Source organism: Argentina silus, assembly GCF_951799395.1.
Source record: "Argentina silus genome assembly, chromosome: 11".
In the NCBI taxonomy this organism is placed as follows: Eukaryota; Metazoa; Chordata; class Actinopteri; order Argentiniformes; family Argentinidae; genus Argentina; species Argentina silus.
Genome location: NC_139665.1, coordinates 18,676,125 through 18,703,538, shown reverse-complemented (window position 1 = coordinate 18,703,538; position 27,414 = coordinate 18,676,125). Strand labels below are relative to the sequence as shown.

The window sequence follows — 27,414 nt, the reverse complement described above, 5'->3', positions numbered from 1 at the left end:
AGTCTCCATACAACACTGAAGGTCAATGACCCTTAACGCTAAACAGCTCCCTCATGTCTCCTACTGGAACACTGACTGACGCTGGCCGTTGTCATTGAAGAGCAGCCCTGGAGTTCCCACCTGTTGTGTATGGAGTTGGAGGGGCCGTGGTGCATGGCAGCGCCAGCCTCCTTCCTGTTCATGCCCGGGGGAGGGCACATCCCAGAGGCCACCTGAGGGGGCATGCCGGCCATGTTGGGGCCCATCCCCGGACCGTAGGGCCGCACACCCATCTGCCCCGGGGCCATCCTGCCAGGGGGCATGCCTGCATACGGAGCACCGCCAGCCTGACCTGGCATGCCGGGGTTCATGGAGCCGCCCATGCCAGGACCCTGGTAGTTGGCGTTGGGCATGCCGCTGTAGCCGGGCTGTCTGGGGTAACCTATGGGGAGAGGACAGCGAAACTGTCAGAACTAGAGCAAACACAGAAAGCATCCTTGGGCAAGGCCAGAGGACGACTTCAAATTCCTTTAGAAAATAACTTACAAGTGAAATGTTTTATTCAAGCAGAGAGAGAGAGAGACCTGTGGTGAACCTTGCGGCTTCTGGGTCTACTGTGTGGTGAACTCAAACCCAGCCATGTGCAGAGTAACCTCACTGTCGAGTTTCAATGATCCAGGTCTAAATTTAACTCAACACTGACTCTCTTCTGACAAGCTGGCTGATGAAGCAGGATCTAGATGTTGGCTGGAGAGAGTCTGATATGACTAATCTCAGTACTTCTTCAAAGCCCATGGAAAAAAAGGGCCTCTGAGGGAAATGGTAAAATTATATATTTTTATACATCTAGGCTACATATTAAAGCAGCTTCAAAGGTTCTCTGTATCTAGGCTACCTACGAAACCTGGTGATGGCACTAGGATGAGAATTGAAAAATCTTTGAAGAAAATGTTTAAAAAAAAAAAAAAAAGACTGAATATTTGGATCTTTTCAAAACAGGGCAGAGCACGAACCAAGCCTTCTTAAAATCACACAGTACACCACACGACAATCAAGAGGTTTGTTACAGCAGCAGCCGTTTTCATCTGCAGAGGAGCACGTGGCTACTCTGCTCTGATAGGATCTGTAGGACGGGATGATGATCAATTCTACTTTCATTTTGTCATCTTTTTCTCCCCCCCCACCCCACACTCCCCCTCCTGTTTATGAGCCATAAAAGGCCTCACCTTGTGGGCCGTACTGCCCGGCCTGAGGCCCGTAGTTTCCCATGGAATTATTCTGAGGGTAAGGACCCATCCCAGCATGCATCTGGCCTCCCGAGGACTGGCGTGGGGATAAGGCGGAGCCAGGCTGTGGGGACCCGTACGGAGGCATCGGAGGGTTCCGCATGTACACTGGAGATAATAGGTCAGTGGTTAGCTACACTCTTCCACGTCTCTGAGACATTATGCTATTTCTGGCCGCTACCTTTCCTTGCGTTTGTTCTACACATATTGGACAAACACAGACGTGGAGAGGGTCTGAGGGTGAACACTCACCCCTGTCCTGGCCCATGGCTGACTGGGTCATAGAAGAGTGCAGGATTCCGTCTGACTGGACGCTGGGCGGCCTGGGGGGCATTTGATTACCTGCATGACGTCAAGAGAGGAAAGTCAGACACACTCTGCATCACGAGAGATGTAGCTTTTTTTTTTTTTGTACAACAAAGCTCAGTGTTTAAAACAACATGGTGATTAAGACATCATTTACATCGTGTGTTCTAGTTCAGAATGTGTCTTTATCCACCGACCTGGAACAGCAGCGGGAGACAGGGGGCCGGAGCGGGAGGGGGTGACGCTGGCGGGGGAGCCCACGGGGGAGGGCGAGGGCCCACGGATGCCCGGCAGGTGTGGTGAGGTATGGGGTGAGAAGGGCGACTGGGCAGGGTTGCTCTGCTCGCCCTGACTGCTGGACACGCCCGAGGTGCTGACCCCTGGGCTCAGAGCACCATCTGCACCGGTGGGCAGGTCATCAATGGAGCCAGACAGGTCCTGGAAGAAGAGAGGGAGAAAGGGGTTAGAAGGGGGGTTAAAAACATGGTTGTTGATCATGAATGATTCTGTTGTTACCGGGTTTCCAAAAAAAATATTGATGATCCATTTCTGCAGACTCTTGAACCATGTGGACCACTTGAAAAAATTCGAACACAATCTCAAAACATTAGTCTGGTGACAGATTTTATTTTAATTTTTTTTAAATAAATCATTGCCACTGGGTACGTTTTCCAGCTCAGGCCTTTGCACCATGTGGTAGTGTTGTTACTGAGTGGAATAGCTGTGCGACAGTGCTGCTGGTCATAACAAAAAGGCAGTCAGGCAGGCATAATTATGTTTGTGAGAAGGTGAGTGTTTACACACTGGCCGTCCTCACGTGGATCCCATGTGCTGTTCAGAAATGCAAGCTCATCTGCCAGTCAGATCAGGAGGGAGGGAAAAAAAGTGGAGGGAGGAGGAGGAGGGACACACACACACGCACTGGAAGGTGGCCAACTATTCCCATAGAAATCTCACACTCGCAGGCTGGCTGCAGCCCCGAAGCTGGCGGTTTTGCACTTGAAACGGCGCCCGTTGCTATTTTTGGGACGTGACCTGACGGAGGAACCCCGGAGGGAGCGACAGGAGGAGGACGCTGATTCAGGCTTCCTCACCCTTCCCCTCTTTCCTTCCCTTCCTCTCTCTCTCTCTCTCTCTCCTCCCTCGCTCGCTGCCAGCCCAAAGCTGCGCGTGCCACGACCTATGCAGGAGCGGCGGCACTGGAAGCATGCATGTGTATGTGTACCCATCCATGCCATGTGTAAGCCAAAGGAGAGCTGGGGTGTGTGTGTGTTTGTGTGCATCCCACATAGCAGTGGCATTACTCATTTTAGTGTGTGTGTGTGTGTTACCAAAAAGGACACTTGGATTGTGTTTGTTTGTGTTTGTGTGTGTGTGTGTGTGTGTGTGTGAGAGAGAGAGTCCGCCTGTGTGTGCATGCAACCCAGAGGAGTGCAGGGGTACAGTGAGTGAGTAACCGGGATGCAAGTGAATAATCCCCTTAAAAACCATGGCGCGATCTGCAGAAACCCAGCAGTGTCAGCTGACCCCCCCCCCCCCCCCCCCCCCCACTCTGGGCAGAGCACAGACATCACAAGACCAGTCATCTGATGGCCAGGGCCTGTCAGGCTAGCAGCCACAATGACCGCTTCAACAGAGCTGCAGCCCCAGCGGTCAGAGGACAGGGCCGCCTCAGAGAGACCCCCCCCCCCCGCTCCCTCCCCACCCAACCACCATCCCCCGGGCCAGAGGGCAGAGGTCAATCCCCTAGGCCATGCCCAGTAGTCTCACCTCACTGACAGGTCACAGAGACAACCGCATTCTAATGAGGTTTAAAAACAAGCAGTGTGACCAGAACAAGAAAAAGTCGGGATCTGACAGGAGCCTATTGTGGACATCAAAGAGGAAATTAATTTACACACACACACACACAGACACACACTTAAATTCCCCAGATATCTCATTCAACCAAAACTGTCAGTTATGATCCCTGGACAGATCCAGAGCTGTGTCCAGGGACCTGCCATGCGCACACCACCACCAGCAGCAGCAGCAGCCTCTTCCCAACTCCTACTCTGCAGTCATTGATTTTCCCCAGCTCAATATTGCACAGCAGCACCAGCGAGCCCTAGCCCTATTTTGCTGACTGCACAGAGCTGGACAGAGAGAGAGCTTAATACTGGACTGGCTGAGCCATTCACCATACTGGCCACTCATCACAGAGGGAGAGAGAGACAGAGGGGAGAATGAGGGAAAGGGAGAGAGCAGAGAGAGCAGGATGGAGAGTTTGTGTGCGGTGGGGGAGCAGTGTCTACTTGAATAAGATTTAAGATAGACAAAAAACATACACCACAGAGCCTTACCAAGCACCATGTACCTTACACAGAGACCCAACACTGCACAGAGACCGAGTGAGAGCCAGTGCTGCAGCTCTGTAAGGCACCATGTTTCCCTCTGTGGCAGCCATTTTGTGTTTCCTACTGTCTAACATGGAACTTCAATAGAGCTGCATTCAAACCTTTTATAAAAAATAAATAAAACAAAATGTAAAAAAAAAAAAAAAAAAAATGAGAACAGCCAAACTAAAATAGGTTTTCATGAACATTAATTTTTCAAACAAACAAAAGAAAAAAAATAAATCCCTAAAAAAAAAAGGCACCATCTTAAAAAGTGATTGCCTGCCCCTCATTGCCTAATGTAGGCATGTTTCTGTCTGGTGCGACCACAAGTCTGCCACGCTGTCCCCTTAGTCATCTGCTTCTCTCGCAGGCTCCCGTCTAATGTATTCCATTTGCAGATTACTTCACTGAATCAATCAAGTCAGACTGGGAGCCATTAGTCTGCCCAGCTTATTTTTTCATGAGAAACAGAAAGTGGAACACAGAGGTGGTGAGCGTGCCGTATCAGAGGGAGATAATGAAACCTATCTGGAATCCGTGAGCGGGGGGGGGGGGGGCCAGTAGTGTAACCGGATCTGGAGACTAACGGGGGGTCCAGGGTTCAGCTCTCAGTCACAGACTCTCCCTGACCCTCACTCCCCCTCGGGCTTGCCTCATCTACTCCCTGGCAGGTTTCCTGTTCCCAGCCCTACACACACACACACACACACACACACACAGTGGCTACGGTACAGAGACACGCACGCATGCACATATGCGCTCTTATCCCCTCCAGAGAGGTGATGGCGGGGGGAGGGGGGGGAGGTGTTGGAGAGGGGGGGAAAAAAAGAAAAAAAACTGGCCGCGTCTCTCGGGCTGCCATGGTTACCATGCTCCACGTGCGTTGACACATTAGTGCAGACACCGCCCCTCCCCCTCCCCCTCCCCTCTCTCTCTCTCTCTCCTCTTCCCCTGGCCTCCCTGTGAGCCTCACGGGGTCACGGTGCAGTCAGCTACTACAAAGAGGAGCCCGTCATTGTTACAGGAAGCACAGACAGACCAAAGCCATCCTCCCAGCTCTGCAGTGACTTTAATTACACACTCAGCCACCGGGCCCGCTGAAGCAGCCTGAGAGAGAGAGAGAGACACACACACACACACACACACAGAGGGGCCCAGTTTAACCACTCCACTGCATAGATTAATGTGTTTATGTTTATTCTTGTTCAGCTAGCTCTAGTTAGGCTAGATGCATGCTTTTCATATTCACAGAGGGTCATGGAAAATGGCAATTCACCTCTTCATAACAAACCGATCTGACAGGATTCCTTTCCAGTGAATTTCTTTCTTCTTTTTTTTTTTTTCCCCCCCCCCCCAATACCTGAACTCAAACACGCAGTCTTCTCCATTTAAAAATATTTTATTTCAGTTATCGTGTGTTGTCATGCCATGACATTTTACAACCCGTTTTACATCCAGTGGGCACATGGCTCCTCTCTTGACCTTTCTGTGATGGATGATGGGTGAGCATGGGCAGACAATCCCTGGCAGGGGCCTATGACTAGTGTTGTGCAGGGGAGGTGAGGGGGCACAGACAGGGGTACTGGTCCCTCCGTCATGTTAGGGGTGTCCCCTCCAAACAGGGACTGGGATAAACTGTAGGGGGCTCTGGGAAGCCCACTCTGGGCATTAAGACAGAGCAACACAGCCCCAGCTCTGGGTTTGCAGGGCTGAGCTCAACCATAAGGGGGCACTCCCATCCCACTGTGGAGGAGGAAAGGGAGAGAGGAGAAGAGAGGAGAGGCAGGCCCCTGCTTCATACAGCAGCAGCCATTACAGTGTTTCAGAACACAAGGCTCATGAGAAACTCACGACACCAATGGTATAGCCTACAACATACACCACACACACACACATCCTACATAATCCACACAATGATATACACCACACATGCACACACAGATGCTACATAATCCACATCATGATATACAAACGCAAACATCTGCCAAAAACAAAAAAAATCGAATTATTAAATAAATTAGCTGTGATATTTCACTACATCAAAAAGCCTGCTCTCCCCAGCGACTCCAGAGTGGTAGGGTGGCACTTTGACAGGGCCCCAAAAAGAAAAAGGTGCTCCTTCCTCGACATGGCCACTCACTAATAAGTCCTGCTATTAAAGAGGCTTGTTCCCTCAACCGGCCAGATCCCTCAGCAGCCCCAGCTCCCGAGACAACCATTACTTCATGAGGACATCGCATGGGAAATGTAATTAACGGACAAAGTAGGGGAAAGGGAAGGGGAAATAAACATACACACAAAACATATATATAAAAAACTAATAAGATAGTCAGAAACTAATCAATATTGCAAAGCTGCCATTTTCCTATTTTAGATGAAAATTATAATTGTTTCTTTTTGTCAGGAAAGTGGCTAGGCCCACATAATATGAGTAGCTAATAAACATTCAACATTTGCTTAATTGAGCCTCTCTGAGTAGAGTAGCGCGCGCACACACACACACACACACACACTGCAGCAGTCTGTGTGTAAAGCAGAGCGGAGGGAGGAGGGGTTGGCGGTCTGATTGCTGTGAATAATGGGGCGATGGTGTGTGCGTGGGGGGGCCTTTTGTACTGATCACAATGGTAGCGGGGAGTCCCAGAGCACCACACAGATGCCCAAGTGAGGCAGACAGCTGCCCAGGCCGAGGTGAGGGGTGCTGGGATACAGAGAGCTGAGGAGGCTGGGGGCAGGGCGGGAGGCTCCAGACCCCTAGAGCCAGTCTGCCTGCTCACCAGAGCAACGCCCCTCCCACAGTGAGACGCCCAGCAACCCAATCTAGAGGGCTCTGCCAAAGAGTCTGACACAGAACCAGTGAATTTCTGGAGAATAGAAAAATAAATGGTAACTTCACCAATAGCCTTTCTCCATTTAAAACAGAGCTGTTTTCATATACAGAGTCATCCAGTCCCTCAGAGCAGGAGAGAGCAGAGGACAGACAGTGCTGCAGTCAGCCACGGTCTTTGTGCTGCAAAACTAGCTCAGCCCAGCAGAAATGGAGGGGAGAGGGGAGGGGCATGAGAGTGTGTGTGTGCGTGCGTGTGTGTGTGTGAGGGAGAGAATGTGTGCTGTGCGTATGTGCGCACAAGAGCAAAGCAGGGCTGGATTTTCCAGCTCAAAACAATTCACTGAGGCAAATCCAAAACAATACATTGTCAGCAGATTTAATTTTTGAAACTACGTTAATTAAAAATCACGTACAGGGAAAGGGAGAGATAGAGAGGGCGAGAGGGGGAGGGAGAGAGAGAGAGAGAAGGCGAGTGAGATGGAGCAGAGGAGAGAGGGGGGGGGGGGGGGGGAACGAGAGAGAGAACGAGAGAGACAGAGGCCCTGGAATCTGAATAAGACACGTACGCACAGGAAGCGCAGGCCCCAGAATAGCAACAGGAAACACGCCCCAGACACTGAATACTGCATCAGCAGAGCCTCGCAAAACAAGGTTGAGCCGAGCAGCGTTACGAAAGCTGATTTACAGAGAGGCAATGAGAGGGAGAGAGAGGGGGAGGAGGAGAGGAGAGGAGAGGTGTGGGGGGGGGGGGAACAGGCAAGGAAAAAGTGAAAATTAGAAGAGAGACAGAAAGAGGAAAGATAGAGAAACTAAAAAGGAGAAGATACAGAAAAGAGAAAGGGAGAAAATACTCTATATATCGAAAGGCAAAAGGGTTGGGGCTGGGCGGGTGGGGGGGGGGCGGGGATTGCTCCAGAGCTGTGTCGCACAAACAAGCTGAGCTGCAGCAGGAGAGCAGAGCAGAGCATTGCACAGGCTGGGGGTAGAGGATTGAGGGCTAGCTAGCACGACTGGGAGAGGGCTTGGCACATGGTCATGAGTCTTGGCACATACGCTTTAGGGTCATGGGGGGCTGTTTAGGAGATGTGGGTGGTCCACTGTGATGCAAGCCACTGGAGTTCTTGTGTGAAAGAATCCAAGGGAGGGGCCCATTTGGGTTTCAGTCTCTCACATACTCTCGCACACACACACACACACACGGATGCGCACACACACGCTGGACAACACAAACCCTCCCACAAAAGTTCTGAATTAAAATACTTGAGATGAAACCTTGTTGGTGTGGAGGAAAGGAGAGGGGGGGTGGGGGGGGACAACAGAGCGAGTGTGTGACCAACATGTGACCTTCCTCTCAAGTCCGGAGCGCATTCAGTCAGTCCCCACACATCAACAGTGGAGGAGAGAGAGAGAGAGAGAAAGGGAGCGCTCTGCTCACGGATCCCAGAATCCTTGGCGGTGCACAGGACCAAAACCAAATGGGCGGGTCTGAGTAGGATTAGCCCCACATTGGGGAAGGGGTACAAAAGAGCTCTGAGAGGGCAAGGAGAAGATTAAAAAAAGGGAGCGGGTGGGGAGTGGGGGTAGACATTCCCATTCCCACGGGCTGACATGGAGAGGAAGTGTCACTTCCAGGGAAAGTGAAAGCCTGACACTGACAACACAGGCACTTACAGAGGCAGCTCCCCTCCCCCCTTCTGCACCAGCCCTACCCACTCCACACAGTGACGAGACACACTTACACCTTCGCGCAAACCCTTATAAAAAAGGGGAGACTGATCCGGGTTGGATGCCATACAAGCCAAAACACAAAAAAACAAAACAATTTGCAAATTAAAATAATTTGTAATTATACACAAAACATTCACCCTCTGCACTTGATATAAATGCTCACTGTCAAAACGGTGCATCAGAAAGCAATAATGGAATAAATCCAGAAGGTCTTCTCTGAAAAGCCTCTGTCATATGACTCCATGGCCTTACGAGTTGACCGCCTTGACCGACTCACCCACCCACCCAAGGCCAACAACAGTCGTAGACGGGGTTAAACCTCAGCCTTGCCCTTGGCTTGAACAAATCCTTAGCTCACCTCACCCCACATGCTTCTGCTCATTATGGAACGCCAAAGTTAGTAAATAGATAGTAAAAAGGTATTCACAACAGATGAGACTTCTATGGCTGGGGGGGAAATCTTCTTGACATTAAGCAAGATAAAATCACCTTGCACTCCTGGGTTGCTTTTTTTTTTTTTTTTTAAACGCCTTTACTATATTGACAATCAAAAAAAACTGTTCAAAACAGTAGGCCATGGGGTTAAAACAAGTTGGTGGTTGTTTTTAACCATTTTCTAATATATGCTGATTTGACAAAGGCTTTCCCAGAGGAATTCATGAACGGAGGGTATAATCGAATAAGACAATGAACTATGTTGCACTTAGTTGGCTCCATCTAGATTACTGGAGGTCGCAATAGCCCAAAGAAATTGACTCGGACTCAGAAAGCGGGCAATCAGAGTGATTTGTCCTTACCAATTTCAGACCTGACAAACTTGAAAGAGCTGAGATCCTAAGCTTTCAAAGTAATAATTTGGAGAGCCAAAATGAAAAAACGAGAGAGTGTGAGCCCATTTCTCCTCGCTGAGGAAATGAACAGTATGGCTGACGCATTTCAAACAGAAAAGGGAAACGTTATTAAAAGATGAATTCAAGTGAACATTATAACAGCAGTAATAGGGAAGACAGTTTGCTGAGCTTGACAGTTAGAGAGTGTCTGTGTGTTCTGTATCCGCGGTGAAAACAAACGAGGAACCAGTTCAACCCGTCCAGCTGGTTTCAACCTCGCCGGCTGTTCCTCCCCCCCCCCCCCCCTCATCCAATGCTCTTTCTCAAGCTGACTGTTGTTTTTCCAGAGTCTTACTACAGTCGGTTTTGACTATATTCCCACAGGAATAGCAGCACACTAACATCACAGACTGGTTTTAGTACCTAGGCTCAATTAGGTACACCAGTCATCATTTACAGTACAGTAGCTGACGTGTCGTCTGGCTAACTTTCCCCCCCCCCCCCCCAACACACATAGCTCTTTTGCTAAAAGGCAGTGAACCTCAACTGGTCTGAGACTATCTACCCAACATAACCTGCAAATGTAGCTCGCTGGCGGGCTCTCCGCTGCCATGGCTAAGGCCCAGTGGCTTTAATAACACATGGCTTAGGCTGCCAGTGTTGCCTCTCTGCTACTCTAGCTGAGGTGTTGTCTGGCTGGCTGTGTGTGAAAGCATGGCTAAAGTTGGCGGGGTCTAATCTGCACACTGTGTCATGTGCGCTCCACGGGGAACGGAGGAGGGGGGGAGGGGTGAGAGGCTGGCAGTGTGGAATCTGCTCATCCAGACCTTAGCCAGATTAATGGCTCTCACGGCCAATCGCACAGAGCCGATGGGGAATCCCCGGGAAAAAAAAAAAAAAAAACCCTGCATGGCCAGCCTTAACGGCCAATGGCTGAGCCTGGAGAGAAATGTATAAATAAATAACAGAAATAAATAAAAGAGGAGGGAAACACATCCTGAGGGCATCCCCCACTGGCACAGACAGCTCTCTCTCTCTCTCTCTCTCTCTCTCTCTCTCTCTCTCTCTGCCTCACTCGTTCTCTGTCCTCCCTCCATCTTCCCCCACATCCCAATCACTCACTCTATTTAAGTCATTTGCTTGCACTCCCTCGCTCATCCCTCCCTCGCTCTCTCACTTTCATTCTCTCTCATTAATGATCTCATTCCTCACTCTCCCTCCCTGAAGCCTTGAATGAGGTTATCTCCATTCTCTGACCTATAAACACAAAGTGTTACGCTCTTTCGGCGGGAGGTGCGAAAGTTCTAAACGCCTCAACTCGTCCACCTCGATCGCATCACGGCCAATTTAGGACCGGATTCGGTACACATTGGCATAGAATAGAATGAGCAGAAATAAAAGCATTTCAAGTGAAGAAATAATTTTTAAAAAGGCCCATTTTTGAAGCATCCTTTATAAGTTTTCCTGCCTGTTCCTCAAAAAAAAGGGATTTTAAAACTGTAACTTTCACCATCCGCTGCTCGACGCCTTCCTGGGCTTCATTAAAGCTACCCTCTCAGAAACCTGATTCACTATAACTCCCCTGTGGAGCCTGCCTGCCTGAAGGGGCCGGGGTAAGGGCTACCTTCGCAATGCTGACGTTCCCCAAACTTAAGATACAGAGGCTACAAAGAACATGACATGTACGTTCCAGCTGATTACCATGTGAACGGTCAAGGTCAGCGCAGGAGGTTGGCCTGTGGGAGGACAGACCGTCAAAAGGTGGTGGAAAGATGGGTGGTTGATTGAGTGACAGGCAGGTAGCGAGAGAGAGAGAAAGAGAGAGTGTGTGTGTGTGTGTGTGTGTATGTGTGTGTCTTTCGAGGTGGTAGTGTGTGTTGAGGGACTTACAGGCAGGCTAGAGGGCCGACCCTGCATGCTGTCCTCCGGACCACTCTTGTTGGAAGCCATGGGCTGGTTGGAGGGGGGAGCGCTGGACTGGGAGCTGAAGGAATCCTGGGATAGCTCCTGAGGGAAGGAGAACAGAGGGTGGAGGAAAAGAAGAAGAAGTGTGAGATAAGAAGCATCGGAGTCAAGATGAACAGATACCCTTAGGTCAGGTTTTATGTTTATATACAGAACAGAAGGCAATAGCGAACACTACGATCTTGCACGGTTAACACATTGCGGCTAACACTGTTTGGCAAAAATTATATATTGATAATTGACTTTTGACCCTGGGGTCATGTTAAATACATTTCCAATCCAATGCAAACATCCTGTTTTGAGAATTAGCTAGTCTTCAAAACCACTGTTCTCACCACACAAGTCAACCCTGAGAAGCTCCCCGACTCAGAGCTGTGAGAGACAGACAGAGGTGGTGTTTTACCTGGGGAGGAGGAGGAAACCGCTGGAAGGGCGACTGCTGCTGTTGCAGCGGAGGGGTCTGGGAGTAGGGTGAGGGCTGGCCCTGCTGAGGCTGCCCATGACCTGGTGGTTGCTGGGCCTGTGGCGGGGGCACCGTTTGCTGCTGCTGTTGCTGCTGCTGCTGTTGCTGCTGCTGCTGTTGTTGTTGTTGTTGTTGTTGTTGCTGCTGCTGCTGCTGTTGTTGTTGTTGTTGTTGTTGCTGCTGCTGCTGTTGTGGGGGACCTTGCTGCTGCGAGGGGGGCTGCTGTGGAGGCTGTCCTGGGCCTGGAGGCTGAGAATAGCTGGGCTGGGCCTGGGGACCCTGCTGGGCCTGGGGCCCCTGTTGCTGCGGCTGCTGAGACTGTGGTGAAGTGTAGGGTGGCTGGCCAGGCTGGGACTGCGAGGGCTGGTTGTAGGGAGGCTGACTCTGGGGAGGACCCTGGGGGCCCTGGGGCTGAGGGTAAGGAGCGCCTGCCTGGCCGTGTTGAGAGGAGGGCTGGGACGGGTGGGCCTGCTGGGGGTAGGGTGCCTGGGCTCCAGGGGTGCTCTGGGGCTGTCCAGGGTATGGTGACTGCTGCTGGCCGGCGTGTGGTGGAGGGCCATGCTGGCCGTAGTAACCCTGGCTCTGCTGACCATAGCCCCCCGGCCCCTGCTGTCCATAGGCTGCCATCTACAAAAGGGAATCAGACACAATCAGAGCTAGCGGTTAGAATAAAAAAATCATAAATTATTAAATCTAAATAGATATGAAACAGAAAATATGGCCTTTCTTAAATCTTGAACCGTCCACTGGGCATTGGAAGCTTTTCCAATTTTTCATCCTGCAATTCTGTACATGAAGACTCTCACACGCCACAGTCTTTGCATTTCATTACTCTCGAGAAGCGTGAAAAGAGAAAATGCTGACCTTGCTGGAGAGAGAGTACAGCAGGAAGAGGGACAAAAAAAAAAAAAAAGCTGTGTGTGTTGTCTAGCAGACCACTTACCCTCTCAAGAATTCCAAGTAAATATGAGGAGCAGAAAAGACATGCTGGAAGTGGCTGTTCTGTAAGAGCCGTTTCTCTGTGGGGTGCTTATCAAGCCCACAATGAGCCACCCAACAGGCCTGTGTGAGATAACCACACAACGCAATGGACAGGAGGCCCCACACACGGCCTGCATCTCTACTCGTTTAAGTGGCCTCCTCCCTTTTGTCTTCTGTCCTTCATCTGCAATGATCTTATTAAAAACACGACGACAGGTGATAGCACTACGGCAGTTGCTTTCTTGGAAATAGCTTCCCCCTGCCTCTGCCCTGTCAGATCGGTGTGGATGAATCTATCAATAATAATAATTATTATTATTATTATTAAGAGGCAGCCATGTTCTCCGGTGTGAAGGGGTTAAGAGGCATTTTGGACTGCTGGTCTACTATAACTATGAATGAGGGGAGTCATAGGATGAGTGTGCGAGTCACTTACCTGCTGTCCATACTGCATGCTACCCATGCCGGCAGGGGTGCGGCCCTGCATACCCATGGGGTACCTCTGGGGACCAGGGGGTCCGTAACCCTGGCCTGGGTAGGAGGCGCCCTGTTGGGCCCCAGGTGGGGGTCCCTGCTGCTGCTGGGAGTAGGGGTTGGCAGCAGCATACGCCTGGCCTCGCATCTTCCCTACCTGGTCCATCGGGCTGGGGGGCTGGAGAACAGAGGGCTCATTAGAAACCACAACAAAATAGACTGATGCATTCAAAAAGGTACGCACACATTAAAAACACACATTACACATCTTCCAATTACTCCTGATGATCGTTTTTGAACCAACTGTCAGAAGATTTCACCCTAGGAGATACTTATAACATGAATCAAAGCTAAGCACAATTTATGGCATGTCACTGCAAACTCCTGTGTAAGCAATGGCGTAACATTTTTCCAAAAAAAAAAACTATAGCTAAGAAATACTACAATAAAAAAAAAACAGTATGCTGGATTAGTTTCCCACTAAAAAGGGAAAAAAAATTGGCCATGAATGAATGAATGAGCCCACTATATCCGCCAGGACTGTTTCCCTGCCCAGGAGATCATTGTGCCAGTGGGTGGATACTGTTACGTGGAGACGTTTGGGAGTGTTTCTATGAAAATAAGCTCAAGGAACTGGAAGTGTCTGCGGTGGCTGGAGCGGAGCCCACCCCTCAGCTGGAGGCTTGTCAGGGGAAAGGCCTGACCTTGGCTGGGCCTGGCTGGTGGGGGGGGGGGGGGGGGGGGGGGGGGGGAATCTCCACATGGCTGGGTTGGTGTCACAGCCATGCTGGAGAGGTGGAGAGCAGGAGGTATAGGAAGTAAATCCACAGGTTTGAATGAGGGTCCCACAGCTGGAGCCAAGGTCATAGAGCTCCAATGGCTGTGTGTGAATGAGGAACTGAGCAGGAAGGAATCCCACCTGGACCTTTCCAATATAAACACATACACGTACAGTGTTGATGGGATACTCAGACACAGATCACCGAGGGCAATCTAATATTGTTCCATCTCAGTATCTACCTTTGTACATAAATGCCATGCCATCACTGCACAATCTGAAAGCGGATGCTAGCTACATTGAATGCTTTGAAGTACCACCGACACCTAAAGCATCCTCAACCGGGGGGCGACAGGCAGCAGACAACAAAGCTTTCATTTCTTCCCACATTTATTAAATCAGCTTTTTTTTTTTCTCTCTCTCCCCAAAACCTCACTCGTTGGTTTAGGAAGACAACCACCAAAGCTATTTATAGCCTGCGAGACTGAGGGCAGTCTGCCCGAAAATGTAACAGGTCCCAGCTGCACTGCTGTTTGAACCTGGGCCAGGCCCGGCTCTTCCTGGGTTTTAATAAAGCAGTCTTGGCACGGTATGAATGACACCGGCGGTATGGAGGCTGAGGGACTACACAGCAGGGGGGGGGGTGGGGGGGGGGGGGGGGGATGACAGGGCCTCTGGGCAGTCAGGGGGTCACATCATCCCAGATAACAGATTCCACTCCACAATTTACCTCTAGCCAGCCTCCCCCAGGCCACACTCTCCTGAGCTCCTCCAGGTTCATGGACAGTGTGTATGTGTGTGTGTGTGTGCTCTGTGTGTGCATGGGAAAATGGGAGGGGAGAGGAGGTGTTACTACGCTCCCCTGGGTCATTACGGACCACACTGCAGGGAAGAGGTAACAGGCCCCAGTAGGCATTCTCCTGTGACCCCCTCATGCACTTTTAACCCCATCTGAGTGGCTGTATGGTAAAGAGCCAGCCACACAATATCCCCAACCTTCACGCAATACCGCCATGACATCTCAGCTCATTACAGGGTTTCCCACTACAGACTGCTTAGTAATAGTAACTGCAAAACGCTGCCTTAAAGCTACTAAAAGAGCTGGTTAGAGCGTCATTAGTCCTTATTCCACTTGTGTAATAACATTGACTGCTTAACTTCGTTGCGTACTAATGTACTGCGTAACAGTATGTCGATAGAATGTTGTTAAATGTCATTAGTGTTATTACACTGGAAGAGGGAACCCTAACGTAAAGTGTTACCCATAGTACACCATCATTCTAGGCTTGGATGGCTACAGGGGTAAATGCAAAAGATAATAATATTATGCCATTTAGCTAACGCTTTTATCCAAAGCGACTTGCATTGCAGTGACTGCATAATTTTTTCAGTATATATGGTCCCAGCAGGAATCGAACCCAAAACCTTAGTGTTGTTAGCGCCATGCTCTACCAACTGAGCCACAGAGGACCATAGCATAGATATAGAACAACTGTTCCGTCTCTACGGGTAAATAGCTAGGCCTACTCTGATATCATTATGACCTTAGCTCTTACATTACATTAGCCAAATGGTCCATGTAAATGAAATAGCCTTGTTTTCCTACCTAACATTAGCTACCTGACTTCAACCGTAGGATACATATCTCTCCAAACTGAGCTATAAGTTGTTGGAACCCACTAAAATCAGTATTACCTGTTCTCTTTCCCACTGTACCACTGTGTTGACGTCCCCATGACAACCCTCTTGTTTGTGTGCATATACAGAACCTTGACTCTACCAGTGCCTGAGGGAGAGGCTCTGGCCTGCCACAATCATCCTAAAAGACTAATCACCAGCAGGGGAACAATGGGGTATGCATGCATTCTAATTGCATAATTCAATTAGTCCATACCCAGAGTAACCATCAGGAGTATTCCACTATTAATGACTACAAAAAAGACAATGAGTGAATATATGAAAAAAAACATATAAAAACGTACGGACTGACATTTCATTTAGTAATTCCACTGATTGAAGTGTTCCATTCGGTTACATTAATAACAAAAGATCCAACAGCATTCAGTGATCAAAGAGCAGTAAGTCGGTAGCTTTTCTTCAATGTCTCCATTGATCTGTTTACCAACCCTTTTCTTCAAATTGCTTAAGTTGTTCAAATCTCTGACACAGACTACGCTGCATCTTCAAGGCCTCCCAAGGGCTCCTCTAAAACGAGGAGTGAGAGAAAGGAGAGAGAGAGAGAGAGTGAAAGCACGCCGCTTTACACGCAAGTTGCCTTTGTCTATATTCTGGATGGGTCAAGGATTGTTATGGCAGGCTTTCCGCTCCTTAACTCACCTGCAGAAGTGTGCTGTAAAACAGTGCAGCTTCTATGAATAAAGACCGTCTCTGAGGTAATTAAACAAAATCAATCAGGATTCGCTTCTGATTATGATTCCTGCAATCACTAGATGTACGCAGGCCTGTACTTTAAAAGCACGGTTTTGAAAGATGTTCTTTTCCTGGTGAATCACCTCTTTAAAATCCTGCAGTTTCCCTAATTGTGGCAATTCATCAAGCTTTTAGGCTTTTTTCCTGAAAACAAAGAATCCAGATGAGCTTGCAATGGCATTTTTCTTTCTTTTTTTTTTACTGACAGGTGAGAAGACAAGAAAAATATACAAACTTAGTGAATGAAGCTTAAAGGTTTATGAGCAAAATCATTAGATAGCAGATACACCCACACCCACCCATGCTCACTATCTTGCTCACTCAACCCATCCAGCGCAATCTTTCTGCCCAGTCATCTAATCAATCGCTGGAGGAAACTCCTCCCCTGCCCTTTTTTCTCTTTCCCGAAAAAAATAAATAAATAAATGCAATTAGCACATGGCTAATCTGCATAGAGGAAAGCCAAAGCACTCTTGGCAGAAAAGGTTGCACTGGGTATATTGTCTCATGGCTGGGCTGGTGGAGGGGGTGGGGACTGATTCGGGGCGGGGTGTCTGTGTGTGTGTGTGTGTGTGTGTGGAGGAGTGGGGGGCTTGGAGTTGTGCCTGAGGAGAGATCTCGCCGACTCTGCCGAGTCAAACAGATGGACTGGGGACAGATAAACAACTGCTGCTAATTTAATCCACCACATGGCCACATGGCCTAGGCACTGCACAGACCATTGTTCTGCAGTAAAGCCCTCCACACGCACACCGGCACACACACACACACACTGGGCCATCCTCAGATGGGCTGTCACACACATTACACGTTTAGAATACATTTATGACAACTTTGATATAAATATCGTATGTAACATACTAATATCACATACCACAAAGGTAGGAAGAACAGCCTGCTGGCCCAAGTGTTTTTAAATTGCTGTTTTTTTACATTACAGTATACATTATGGTCAGAGGCTAAGTTGTAAATTGGCTGGGTGGGTTTTGTTGGAACGATCTGTACCTGTTAAAAAGCTAATGTAAACAAAAATCTAAAACCATGCCATGTTCTCAATTAGGCAATTTGTTTCCCTTCTCACCACATCAACCGCAACGCTTACAAAAGCAGTGGTTACGACTCAAAGCTGACCGCTCCATGCCTCCAGTCTGCGGAGGCATCACACTCCTCACCCAGATGTTCACCCAGCTGTTCTTAAGAATTCTTAAGATTTAGAGGGGGAGACGAAATAAAGGAGCTCACCACACATCGATGAAAAACTCTCAATTTGCGTCCTGGAAGCTATGGGATGAGACTAAGCTAACAGGCCAATTGAGCTTGAAACAGAGATAAAAGATAGGGCACTTATAAGCATACTGCATTGGCTTGAGACAAGTTCAGATTGAGAAGTGAGGGACCACTCTGCATGCTCAACTCTTTCCCTGCTGGACGAGAAACTGTTTCTTGTAATTTTGTCTAATTTTGACATGACTCAGTTTTGCTTGCACCCTTGTGAATACTGTTCCCTCATATGGTTAGAAAACACAATGATATAGCCATCACACTGAACACATTCAGCGTTCACCATGGTGAAGTCTGAGCTGCCAGACATGCTATTATTCAGTGACAAAAATCTCCCCTTTGATGGTGCAAAGGAGAGCAGCTTGCCTTGGACATTCTCACGGCCGCCACCATTGTCAGTGTGATGTCAGGTCAGAGATATAAGAGACTGAACATTCCCCTTGACTGCAGAATGTCAACCTGTCAGCCAAACTCATCTTCCAGGTCACCGTTCTCGAGTTCCCATCCTGAGGAGAGAGCTGGTGGTGGGGTTTGACTCAGAGCTCAAACGGACCGAGACACGATTCTAGCTGCGGAGGCGAAACAATCACGACGTTCCAGAGTAGGCTCGAGTCTCTGCTGGTGCTGCACTGAGGATGCTTATTCAGCCTGACCACCAGCACCCTGGACGACCCATTACGATAAGTGTGTCACTCTACCACGCCGAGAATACCCTGCTGCTGAATGAAACAAGAAGGCCACCTAAGGACCTGGGTCACTGCCTCACTGTTACAAATCAGTCGCAGAGCACCACCACCATTGCTGATATGATTCATGCAAGTCTGCACAGCCTGAGGAATGTAATGTTAAAAAAAATGTGATATCAAAGTGCTATATTATGTAACGTGATATTAATGCAAATGTATTCGTAATCATAGACCAGTGAAGGGACCTCCCCAGAAAGTGTAACATGCTGTTAGGCAGGACATGAGTCTTGTTATTGCACAAACCGCATAACTTCATCATGCAATGGCTTAAATACTATGTTACAACATAAAATAATGTTATTACAGTAATAACAGCTTTATTACACAGATAAAAGCATAGGGAAACTCTATGGAGTGTTACTAGGGGTGTAACGATTCACCGATACGTCGATGCAAATCGGTCCAAGCATCTACAATACGGCTGCACCAATTCGAAGACCCCAAACCGATCCAAACTTAGGTGGAAATCGGTTCGGCCGTCACAAACCGGCCATAAACCGATACGGCAATCACAGATCGCATTATTAATGTAATTGTTTTAATTTTGGGAAGCATCATCCCAATTCTCTTACTTCTTGCCAAAATAGAGGTGGCCCTTTCACCGTCTTTGCGATCAACCGTAAAACGTCCAATAACAGCCCAGGTGTTTTTGCTTTAACAACGAGGCGCATATTAGAATGAGACTGTTATTGGAGACCGGGTGTTTATTGTGAACCTTTACGGTATCTGTTCTGTTCATTACGCCCACCAGCCACACTCAACAAAACAACTATTGTCCTTTGAGCTTGCGAAAATGTCGGAGGACACAGTGTTTAACGCGGCAACCAGTCCGAAGTCGAAAACTCGGAAACACTTTGGATTCTATAAAAAAAACTAGAAATACTGGGGCAGTACCACCAACCTTTCAACACAATTGAGAAGACAGCATGGTGTCACTGAACCCGAAGAACACACTGTTGCGTAGATTCATCTTCAGCCACAGGTATTGCCAACTCTTCCCACAACCCATTTGTCCGCCCTCTGTCTTTACTAGACCCACAATCTTCTATTTTCCCCAATCCCTAACCCAATTCATTTCATTTGTGTGTGACTGGCAGTTGTTTTAAGATGTTATCTTAGTAAACAACTAAGCTTTTGCAAGTTCACAGCAATGCACTGAATACTTGTGCGGAAATAAACACAGGGACTTGTTTGGAAGATGAACGTTATTACCTTAATGTTGAATTGAACCGTATCGAATCAGAGCTGTAACGAATCATTCAATGTTTTAATGTATCTTACGATATCGTAGACCATGTATTTAGATGCGTATCGAATTGGTCTGAAGGGAAAGATTCACACCCTTAAGTGTTACTGTATCAATGTTTAAGACTGGGTCTTGCCTACATCATTGATTTAATTTACTTGGTAGGTCACTAGTAAAACTTTTTGGGGAGGGAAGAAAAAAAGAAGAACTGTTTGTTAGGTAGGTCATAGCAGGTAACAGTTTAGGAACCACTAACAGACCACTGCCTCAGGAGGCATAGAACCATTGGACTAGTGAATTTGCACATTCTCCAATGGAAGAAACAGTTAGCCTAGGCGTCAGGCATGCAAATCCTGAGGCGAAAGGGAGGACTACACACATGGTAACAGATAGAGCTGCCACATCTACATTAGACAGGGAGGTGAGGGTTGGGATGAGGGGAAAGGAAGGAAGGAAGGATTGCCCGCTGGTATAGGATGAGGGCACACGGTTGAGGTCAGAACACTGTCTATGACACTACACTGGGCCTGCTAATGGAGTGCCACCAGAGAGATGGGATAGCGACCCAATGCTCTTTGTGGAATCGAAGCAGGTAGCAAACACGCTTGTGCAGCGGCATAAACTGTAGCAGTGTAGCCCATCCTACAAGAGCCTTGAGGTAACATCAATCTCTACCTACCAGGATCAACAACTGAACCCTCATTCGCTCTCCGCAGCACCCATTTAAAGGTTAAACACTATTCCCATAAAATACACATGATACATCATGTAAATGAAGTCTGCAGTCTAGCACAAGCTTGGAGAGGGATATTACTATGCTAATCTAGCGCATTTTAAAGGTAAATGTCAAAAGAAATGAATTACCCTTACATTCCAACATGGCTCATTGTAAATGCCCAAGTTTGACATTTGTCCATACGTTGGGAAGAATATTCTGCGTATTTGTGAAGGTGTTTGCACTTTTTAATGTGTAGGGTGAGGTAGCATTCTTTGCTATTATGCAGCGTCCAGTCCACTATAGAACACCACTGGCGTGTCCCAAGTCCTGCCCCAAGTCCTGCCCCATACTCAGAGAAACCACTGAAGCTGCTATGGGAAGAGCAGCTTAGTAAAAAGGGGGAAGTGAGTGAGTGAGTTGGAGGAGAAGAGATGGGGAAAGTGGACAGGCTAATCCGCTAATGCAGGTAAAGATCAGGACTGGGTGGGGAGGGATTGGGAGACAAAGAGAGATGGAAAGATAGAGAGAGCGAGAGACTGTCCTCCTTTGCGTTGCCCTATAGCCTGTCGTGTCAGGGATGGAAAAGCCCGCTGTTACCGAAGAGACGGGTGGCTGGTGGCACATGGAGCATGAGCAGGTCAGAGCAGCTCCTGAGGCATCCTCCGGGAACACACACCCTCCACCACCCTCCACTGTAATGTTAGTGCGCGCGCGCGCACACACACACACACACACACACACACACAATCATTCACAAAAAACATTCCCCCTCCATATCACTGACACTCTCTCCCTCCCTCCCCCACACACACACACCAGCCTGTCACACACATACACACCTCCATGAGGCAGCGTGTTGTCCATGAGGCGTGTGGAGAATCATTACTCAGCATTGCAAGCTGACTGTACATTCACACCAGTCTTGATTTTAGTTTGAGACATCGCTTGCGCTTCCACTTGGAGACATTCCTTCTGGGAGACACAATCTAGATGTTAGCCTATCCCGCAGCTAACTAGCGTGACATTCTCTCCCCTGATTGGTACGTCACTGAAGTCCCTGCGAAAATTGACATAAAAAAAGAGCTGGTTCCTATTCTGATCATGTCTCCCAACTGTCAAATCGCTCAGATCACTGAATGTTGCAGACATACAGCAAAAATGACTGATCTCCTGCTGCTTCGTCACTAGAGACTAATTCTGGTGTACAGTTGAGCGCTTCCTTGAGTGAACAGCACACCTCTCCCCACCATCCCACTGGCTATGGAACATCAATACTTTCTCACTCCACCACCGGGAAACACCTGGGCAAAACATATACCCAAAATACTGTCAAATAGCCCACCAACCAATATGCTACTATTTACTGTCTGATCACATGGCATATCAAACCCAAGAATTAGGTGAACATCCATAGATTAAGCCTCCCTGAACAAATAGAACATCTACAATAATCTACAGACAACAGATAGACTACAGACTTGGGAAACTAGGTCCTTAACACATGGCAATGCCAAAAAAACAGATTCAGGTAGTAAACAAGAACACAAACTGTAACCGTCAATACCATTCTGGGCAGTTGGAGTGAAGAAGAAACTAAGTCAAATGCTTGTCAAACTAAAGCCTCTACTGGACTTTGGACGGCTGGCTGCCACATCAGGGCCCCCAAGTCAAACTTCAATAATACACAGACACAACATTTCAAAAGCCAAATTTAGGCTAAATGTCTGCCCACACAACAATGGCCTAATACCACATCTACGTCCTCCTTGAATGAGAATTCTTACGGTCTAATAATGTAACAAAATAAATTGACACTTTACTTGAATCTCCAGGACACCAATGAGATTTAATTTCAACCTCAAAAGCAGAGTGTTACTGTCAGCAATGGTTACACTCAAAAGCAGGCTTTGCCACAGATAGCGCCAATTAGCAGAACTTTCACCCAGAGAGGCAATTCCCTGCTTCAGCTTGGCCTCAAAGTCCGTTCCAAAGCACCTTTAGCAAGCAGTCTCTTTCTCATTCAGCTCTACACCTGCCTTCTGACGTGGCCAGAGAACAGGAAAATACACACAGATCAGCCAGAGATGAGTCCACCGAAAACATTTCAGTAACACTTTACATTAAGTTGTCCCTATACCTGTGTAACACTGCTGTAATTACTAAGCTATAGTAACCATAACATGTTGTTAACCAGTAGTCCTAAAGGGAATGACATGGTAGGCCTAGGCTATATGGACAGGTGGAATAAGGAGCAGGCCTAATTATCCTTGACTTGTGTTATAGCCTAACACAAATAGCTTAACTACTTGTGCTATTATTACAAAGCAATTGCTGTAGCTACTATTCTGTACAACATGCAGTGACACAGGTATAGGGCAACGTAATGTAAAAAATAAATAGATGAATAACAAAAAAAGGAATATTTGCGATTGAGCCTTTCTCCAAACAATTTACCAGTGTAACCTTCCTTTCTCTGATAGGAAGTCAAAACATAGCATTATCAACGGAGTGAAAGGTAGCCTACGTACAGGTGAGTGGCATTGCAGGCACTGCAGAGTAAGGGCATGTACAGGCTGAGGAGTGTGCATTCTGGTTCAATTATTCCAGTGTAAGCAGTGTAAGAACATAGGTGTGTGAGCACATTTCCAAAAAATAATATGTAAATCACTGAATGGATTTAACAGTAACTTGATTTGCACAAGGCTCTCCAGAGTTGATTGCTACAGCATGGGCTAATTTCAATTTATTTACCCTCTCTCCACATGCAGACCTGTGCTTGAATTCACCACAAATTGCAGTCCTGAGTTTTAAATTGTCCACTCCACTAGACAGGCCACATCTACAGAGGAATTAACAGCCTAGAAACACCTCTGAGAAGGAATAACATTGTTTTAACAGTAATTTCCAGTGGCATGAACTCACCTGGAGAAGAATAATACAAATTAAAAAGACATCCTGGGGCCCATGAATGCAAAATTGAGCAGTGAGTTAGCAATAAATAGAAACCTGTCTTAAAATGAATAACAAATCAAAACAATCTTCAGGATTAGGCTACGATAACGCCTTCGTCAGACGTCGCGATGTCAGAAAATGTGTCATCATCTACACTTCAAAGGATATAAATCACTTTTCAGGTGTGTCATGACAACTCTACACCTAGGCTTCAGAGAGAGGGATATAGGCTACCACTGTTGACATGGTTACCCACTCTGCAATGAGAAAGTAGGCCTAATCATTGTAACCCAGTGAACAAAGCAGTGACACTTGGCTGACACCTTGGCTGCTTGTAAACAACTGCAGCCAGTCTGATTCTCTCACAGAACTCAAGACATTCTGGCCTCCACAACTACTGTTCCAGAATCAGTGAGGAACAGCATTCTGGCCAGGAGAAAACGGCCACACCTACTCCCTCTGCTGTAACAGAATCAGCATGAAGTGTGGTACTCAGTTTACCAAGATTTTCAGCCCGTGGTCTTGTGCCTGTGAAACAATCAAGACAATAACTTAACATGTAAAGTATTGCTAAGATGCTAGTTAGCCAAACAGTGTATAAAGAGAGAAGTCATACAGACATCATGCAAATTACTGCAGGGGGACTGATCCAACAAGATGTGTTCAATAAAAGGAAACCCCCAAAATATAATTTGCTCACACATTCGTTGACTTTATTTGAAATGTCAAATAACAACAACTCAAGTGAAATGTAATAGTTCAGACTGTCGACCACAATCAAAATCAATATTGTGTTCGAATCGCATGCAGTACACCCGGAAAATGGTTAAGTGCTGAAAAATATGATTTGTCATTTTGACACTGCCGAAGCTAATCTGGGATTTTTGCAGCATTACATTAGATGCAATTATAAATGGCCAGGAGCAGAGGATGGGGAGCCAATCAGATTTCAGCTAGCATGTCAACCTAAGACCAACTGTCTCCTGGCTTTGACAGAAGGATTTTACCTCCATAATTCAAATCCCAAAGCAAAGCAATCTGCACTTACTCAAATCACTGGCCCTGTTTACAAGCGGCACAGGGAAGAACTCCGGAATGAAATGGTCAAATGAAACACCCCTCTTCATTACAATGTAGCTAACAATCGGAATAATTACCAGACGATACAGTGAACTTACTGCGCTTGAGGAGCAAATGTTGCTACTTATTTGCTACATTTACAAACATCGGCCATGGTTACTTCTGGCAAAAGAGTCGTACTTTTTGATGCAATTCGCTTGTTTACCAAATATTCCGATATAATCGAACATCATCTTTATCATTAACATCTTGCTATGTACATTTTGGTAATCAAATTGGTATTACAGCCTCCAGCAAAACGTGAGACTACATCAAGTGAATACAACAAAAAAACTATTCCAACAGGGATTCGTTTTATTGCTCAAGAATGAACAGTATCATTGCGCTTCATACTGTCTTGAACTGAAGCATCACAAGCTTTGCAAAGAAAAACCACATTTTAGCCCCCCTATTCCTCCTCACAAACTCTTGTCCCCTTCGCTCCCAACCAAGCAATGTTTCACACATCTACCCGGGGCGTTGACAGTTTAGTCTTTCAACATAAGCATAGCTTGTTTTACTATTTAAATGGTCTTATAGGAGGTTGTAGGGGAAAAAAACAGAGAGGCAGCCATTTTAGAGAGCCAGATAGACAATGGCAGGTCCATTGCAATATGCAACACTCTACCATTACCCAGAGCTGTTTAGCTGTTCTAACTCTCTCAAAGTAGACCAGTAGAAGAAAAGTTTACCTGATTTCTGTTCAGAGGTTGTCCAGTGTTTCCCGGGCTCATAGGAGGATGGTGGCTCCTTTGTTGCCAACCCGGATGGCCCCCACCATACTGGCTGCTGCCCATGTCTGCTGGTCCCTTGCTAGCCCCTTCCTGATTACTATAGTCTCCTTGTGGGTAATTCTGGTAGCTCCTTGTGGAGCTAGGAGATGTTAGGAGCTGATTTAAAGTCGGGGTAGACGTAGGTTGTGGGTTTCCCATGTTATACCTCTGATTATTGTAAGAGGCAGCCATAGCTGTAGTTCCTCCCGCTGGCTGTTGCTTGCCTGGCTGCCCCCCAGCCGCCGGAGGCTGATTATTACGCGGGGAATTCATGGCGTATCCTTGGCCCTGATAAGAAGTCCGATTCGGGAATGGGCTGTAATTGTTAAAATGGTTTGGGAAGCCGTGTTCATGCGAATTGGGCGGGTATGGGTCCATCATGCTTCCTGGCTGCACTGCCGGCCCCGCTGCAGCTGCCATGCCAGGGCTTTGTTGTCCGCCATGTTGATGAAAAGGGGCCCGGCTGTAGTGCTGGTTGTAACCGTAAGGAGGTGGAGGAAAGGGGCCCGAGTGGTGATGAGCCATTCCGGGATGGTTATTCCCCTCTTGTCCCCCTGAATCATTCTGGTTGTTATTATTATTATTCACCCTGGACGAATTACCGTTCCCGTTCTTCATGTCAGGATCCCCACCTCCCCCTACATTTCCAGCATCGGCCCCGTCCTGCAGCTCCTTCTGTCCCGGAGATCCGCTGTCAGATCCCGGTTCCTTATTTTCATGTTGTTTCTCTCCCGGTACCGACTCCTCCTGTGTTTCCCGGTCCGGCTTTTTAAGTTCGGATGGCGGGCTAGTGTTGAGAGTGGCGACGCTAGCGACCTGAGCGGCCATGATATCCCTCTCTCCCTCTCTCACAGCGAGTCACTCACAATCAAGCTCTGAATAGCATTGAACATAAATACAATTCTTTATAACAATGTACCCGTGTCCCGGTTCATTACCCCTACCTCCGGACCTAATCCGGCATCCACTCCCGACTCCGATTTGACTGAAAAGTTACTGGAAGGATATAAATACGGTTCCAGGGAATTAAATTAACCGATACAAAATGTGGGGGGGCTTCTGTTACAGAACGAGAGTATGAGCAAGAAACCGACCAAACCAGCACGAGGCTCCGCGAGACACAGCCATTTTACTGAAGCGTACAGTTAAACGCAAAAGACGGACCGGAGTAGGACATCACTGGAAGCGGACTATAACAGTGATATGCAACTAATTTTGTGATGAACGATTCATGTAGAAGTTGAGAGTCTTGTAGCAAAACATTAGAAATATGACATTGCGTATGATTCATAACCTTTCAAATTCTTGACCTTTTGTACAACCACATAACCTGTAAAACACTGTGTAGGCTATGTGTTTTGAAGCTTCATATTGTGAGGATCCATACATTTATATTACAAGATGTTCAAATACTTATTCTTCAGTTTTTGAAATGGATTGGAGACACATATTTCATGAAGTATAATAATTGAGCAGCTTATTGTGCTGTGACTGTATTCATAAAGTCAGAGTTTACAGAGTGGGAGTGATTCCTTCCATGTGTTGAGAGCAAATGAGAGGAGAAACAGCAGCAGAGGGCTTGATCTGTGGAGGGGAAAGCATGAAATTATAGCCTGTGTGTGTGAGTGCGTGTGCGTGTGTGAGACAGAGAGAGAGAGAGAGAGGATAGAAAAGGAAGAAGGATGGGGGATGGACTGAGCCAGTCAGAGAGCAGGAAGTGAAGATAGAAAAAAAGAGAAACGCAGAGTGAGAGAGAGAGAAAAAAAACAGTGTAGGCCACTGAAATCCAACATAGAACGCTACATCTAAAGCAAAATTAACCTACAAATATGTTTGTGGTTAAATAGAAAAGCCTAGTATGATGCCAGGGAGATTTTGAGAAAGCATAAAGTAAATAATCAAATGAGAACACCACGCTCTCCCCCACTCTGCTGCTCTCTCTCTCTCTCTCTCTCCCTCCCCACCCCCTCTCCTCATTCTCTCTGCCTGCCTGCCTGCCTCGCGTACTCTCCTAGCAGCAGCAGCAGCCTCACTGCTTGCAAAAGCAGCAGAACTTTGCTATCTGAACGTGGGGGATGGGCAGCGCAGCACAGAGCTCAGCACAGCCCTTTTTTCCTTTGCAATGCAGCTTTCTGGCGGCGAGCTACGTTG

The 27,414-nt window shown here is 47.5% G+C and overlaps 1 protein-coding gene across 2 annotated transcripts in view; it reads right to left on the bottom strand.

The window, feature by feature from the left end:
* arid1ab (AT-rich interactive domain 1Ab) overlaps positions 1–26,331 on the bottom strand; it is a 36,372-nt gene extending 10,041 nt beyond the window's left edge. For both annotated transcript variants that reach the window (XM_083680924.1, XM_083680925.1), the window contains exons 1-8: positions 25,183–26,331; positions 13,183–13,398; positions 11,706–12,392; positions 11,228–11,344; positions 1,769–2,009; positions 1,518–1,607; positions 1,206–1,373; positions 121–421 (exon numbers count right to left, since the gene is read on the bottom strand). In XM_083680924.1, the coding sequence (XP_083537050.1) occupies positions 121–421; positions 1,206–1,373; positions 1,518–1,607; positions 1,769–2,009; positions 11,228–11,344; positions 11,706–12,392; positions 13,183–13,398; positions 25,183–26,091 (2,729 nt within the window). In that variant the 5' untranslated portion in view covers positions 26,092–26,331. The remainder of the gene's footprint in view (positions 1–120; positions 422–1,205; positions 1,374–1,517; positions 1,608–1,768; positions 2,010–11,227; positions 11,345–11,705; positions 12,393–13,182; positions 13,399–25,182) is intronic.
* Between the last annotated feature and the right edge of the window lie 1,083 nt (positions 26,332–27,414).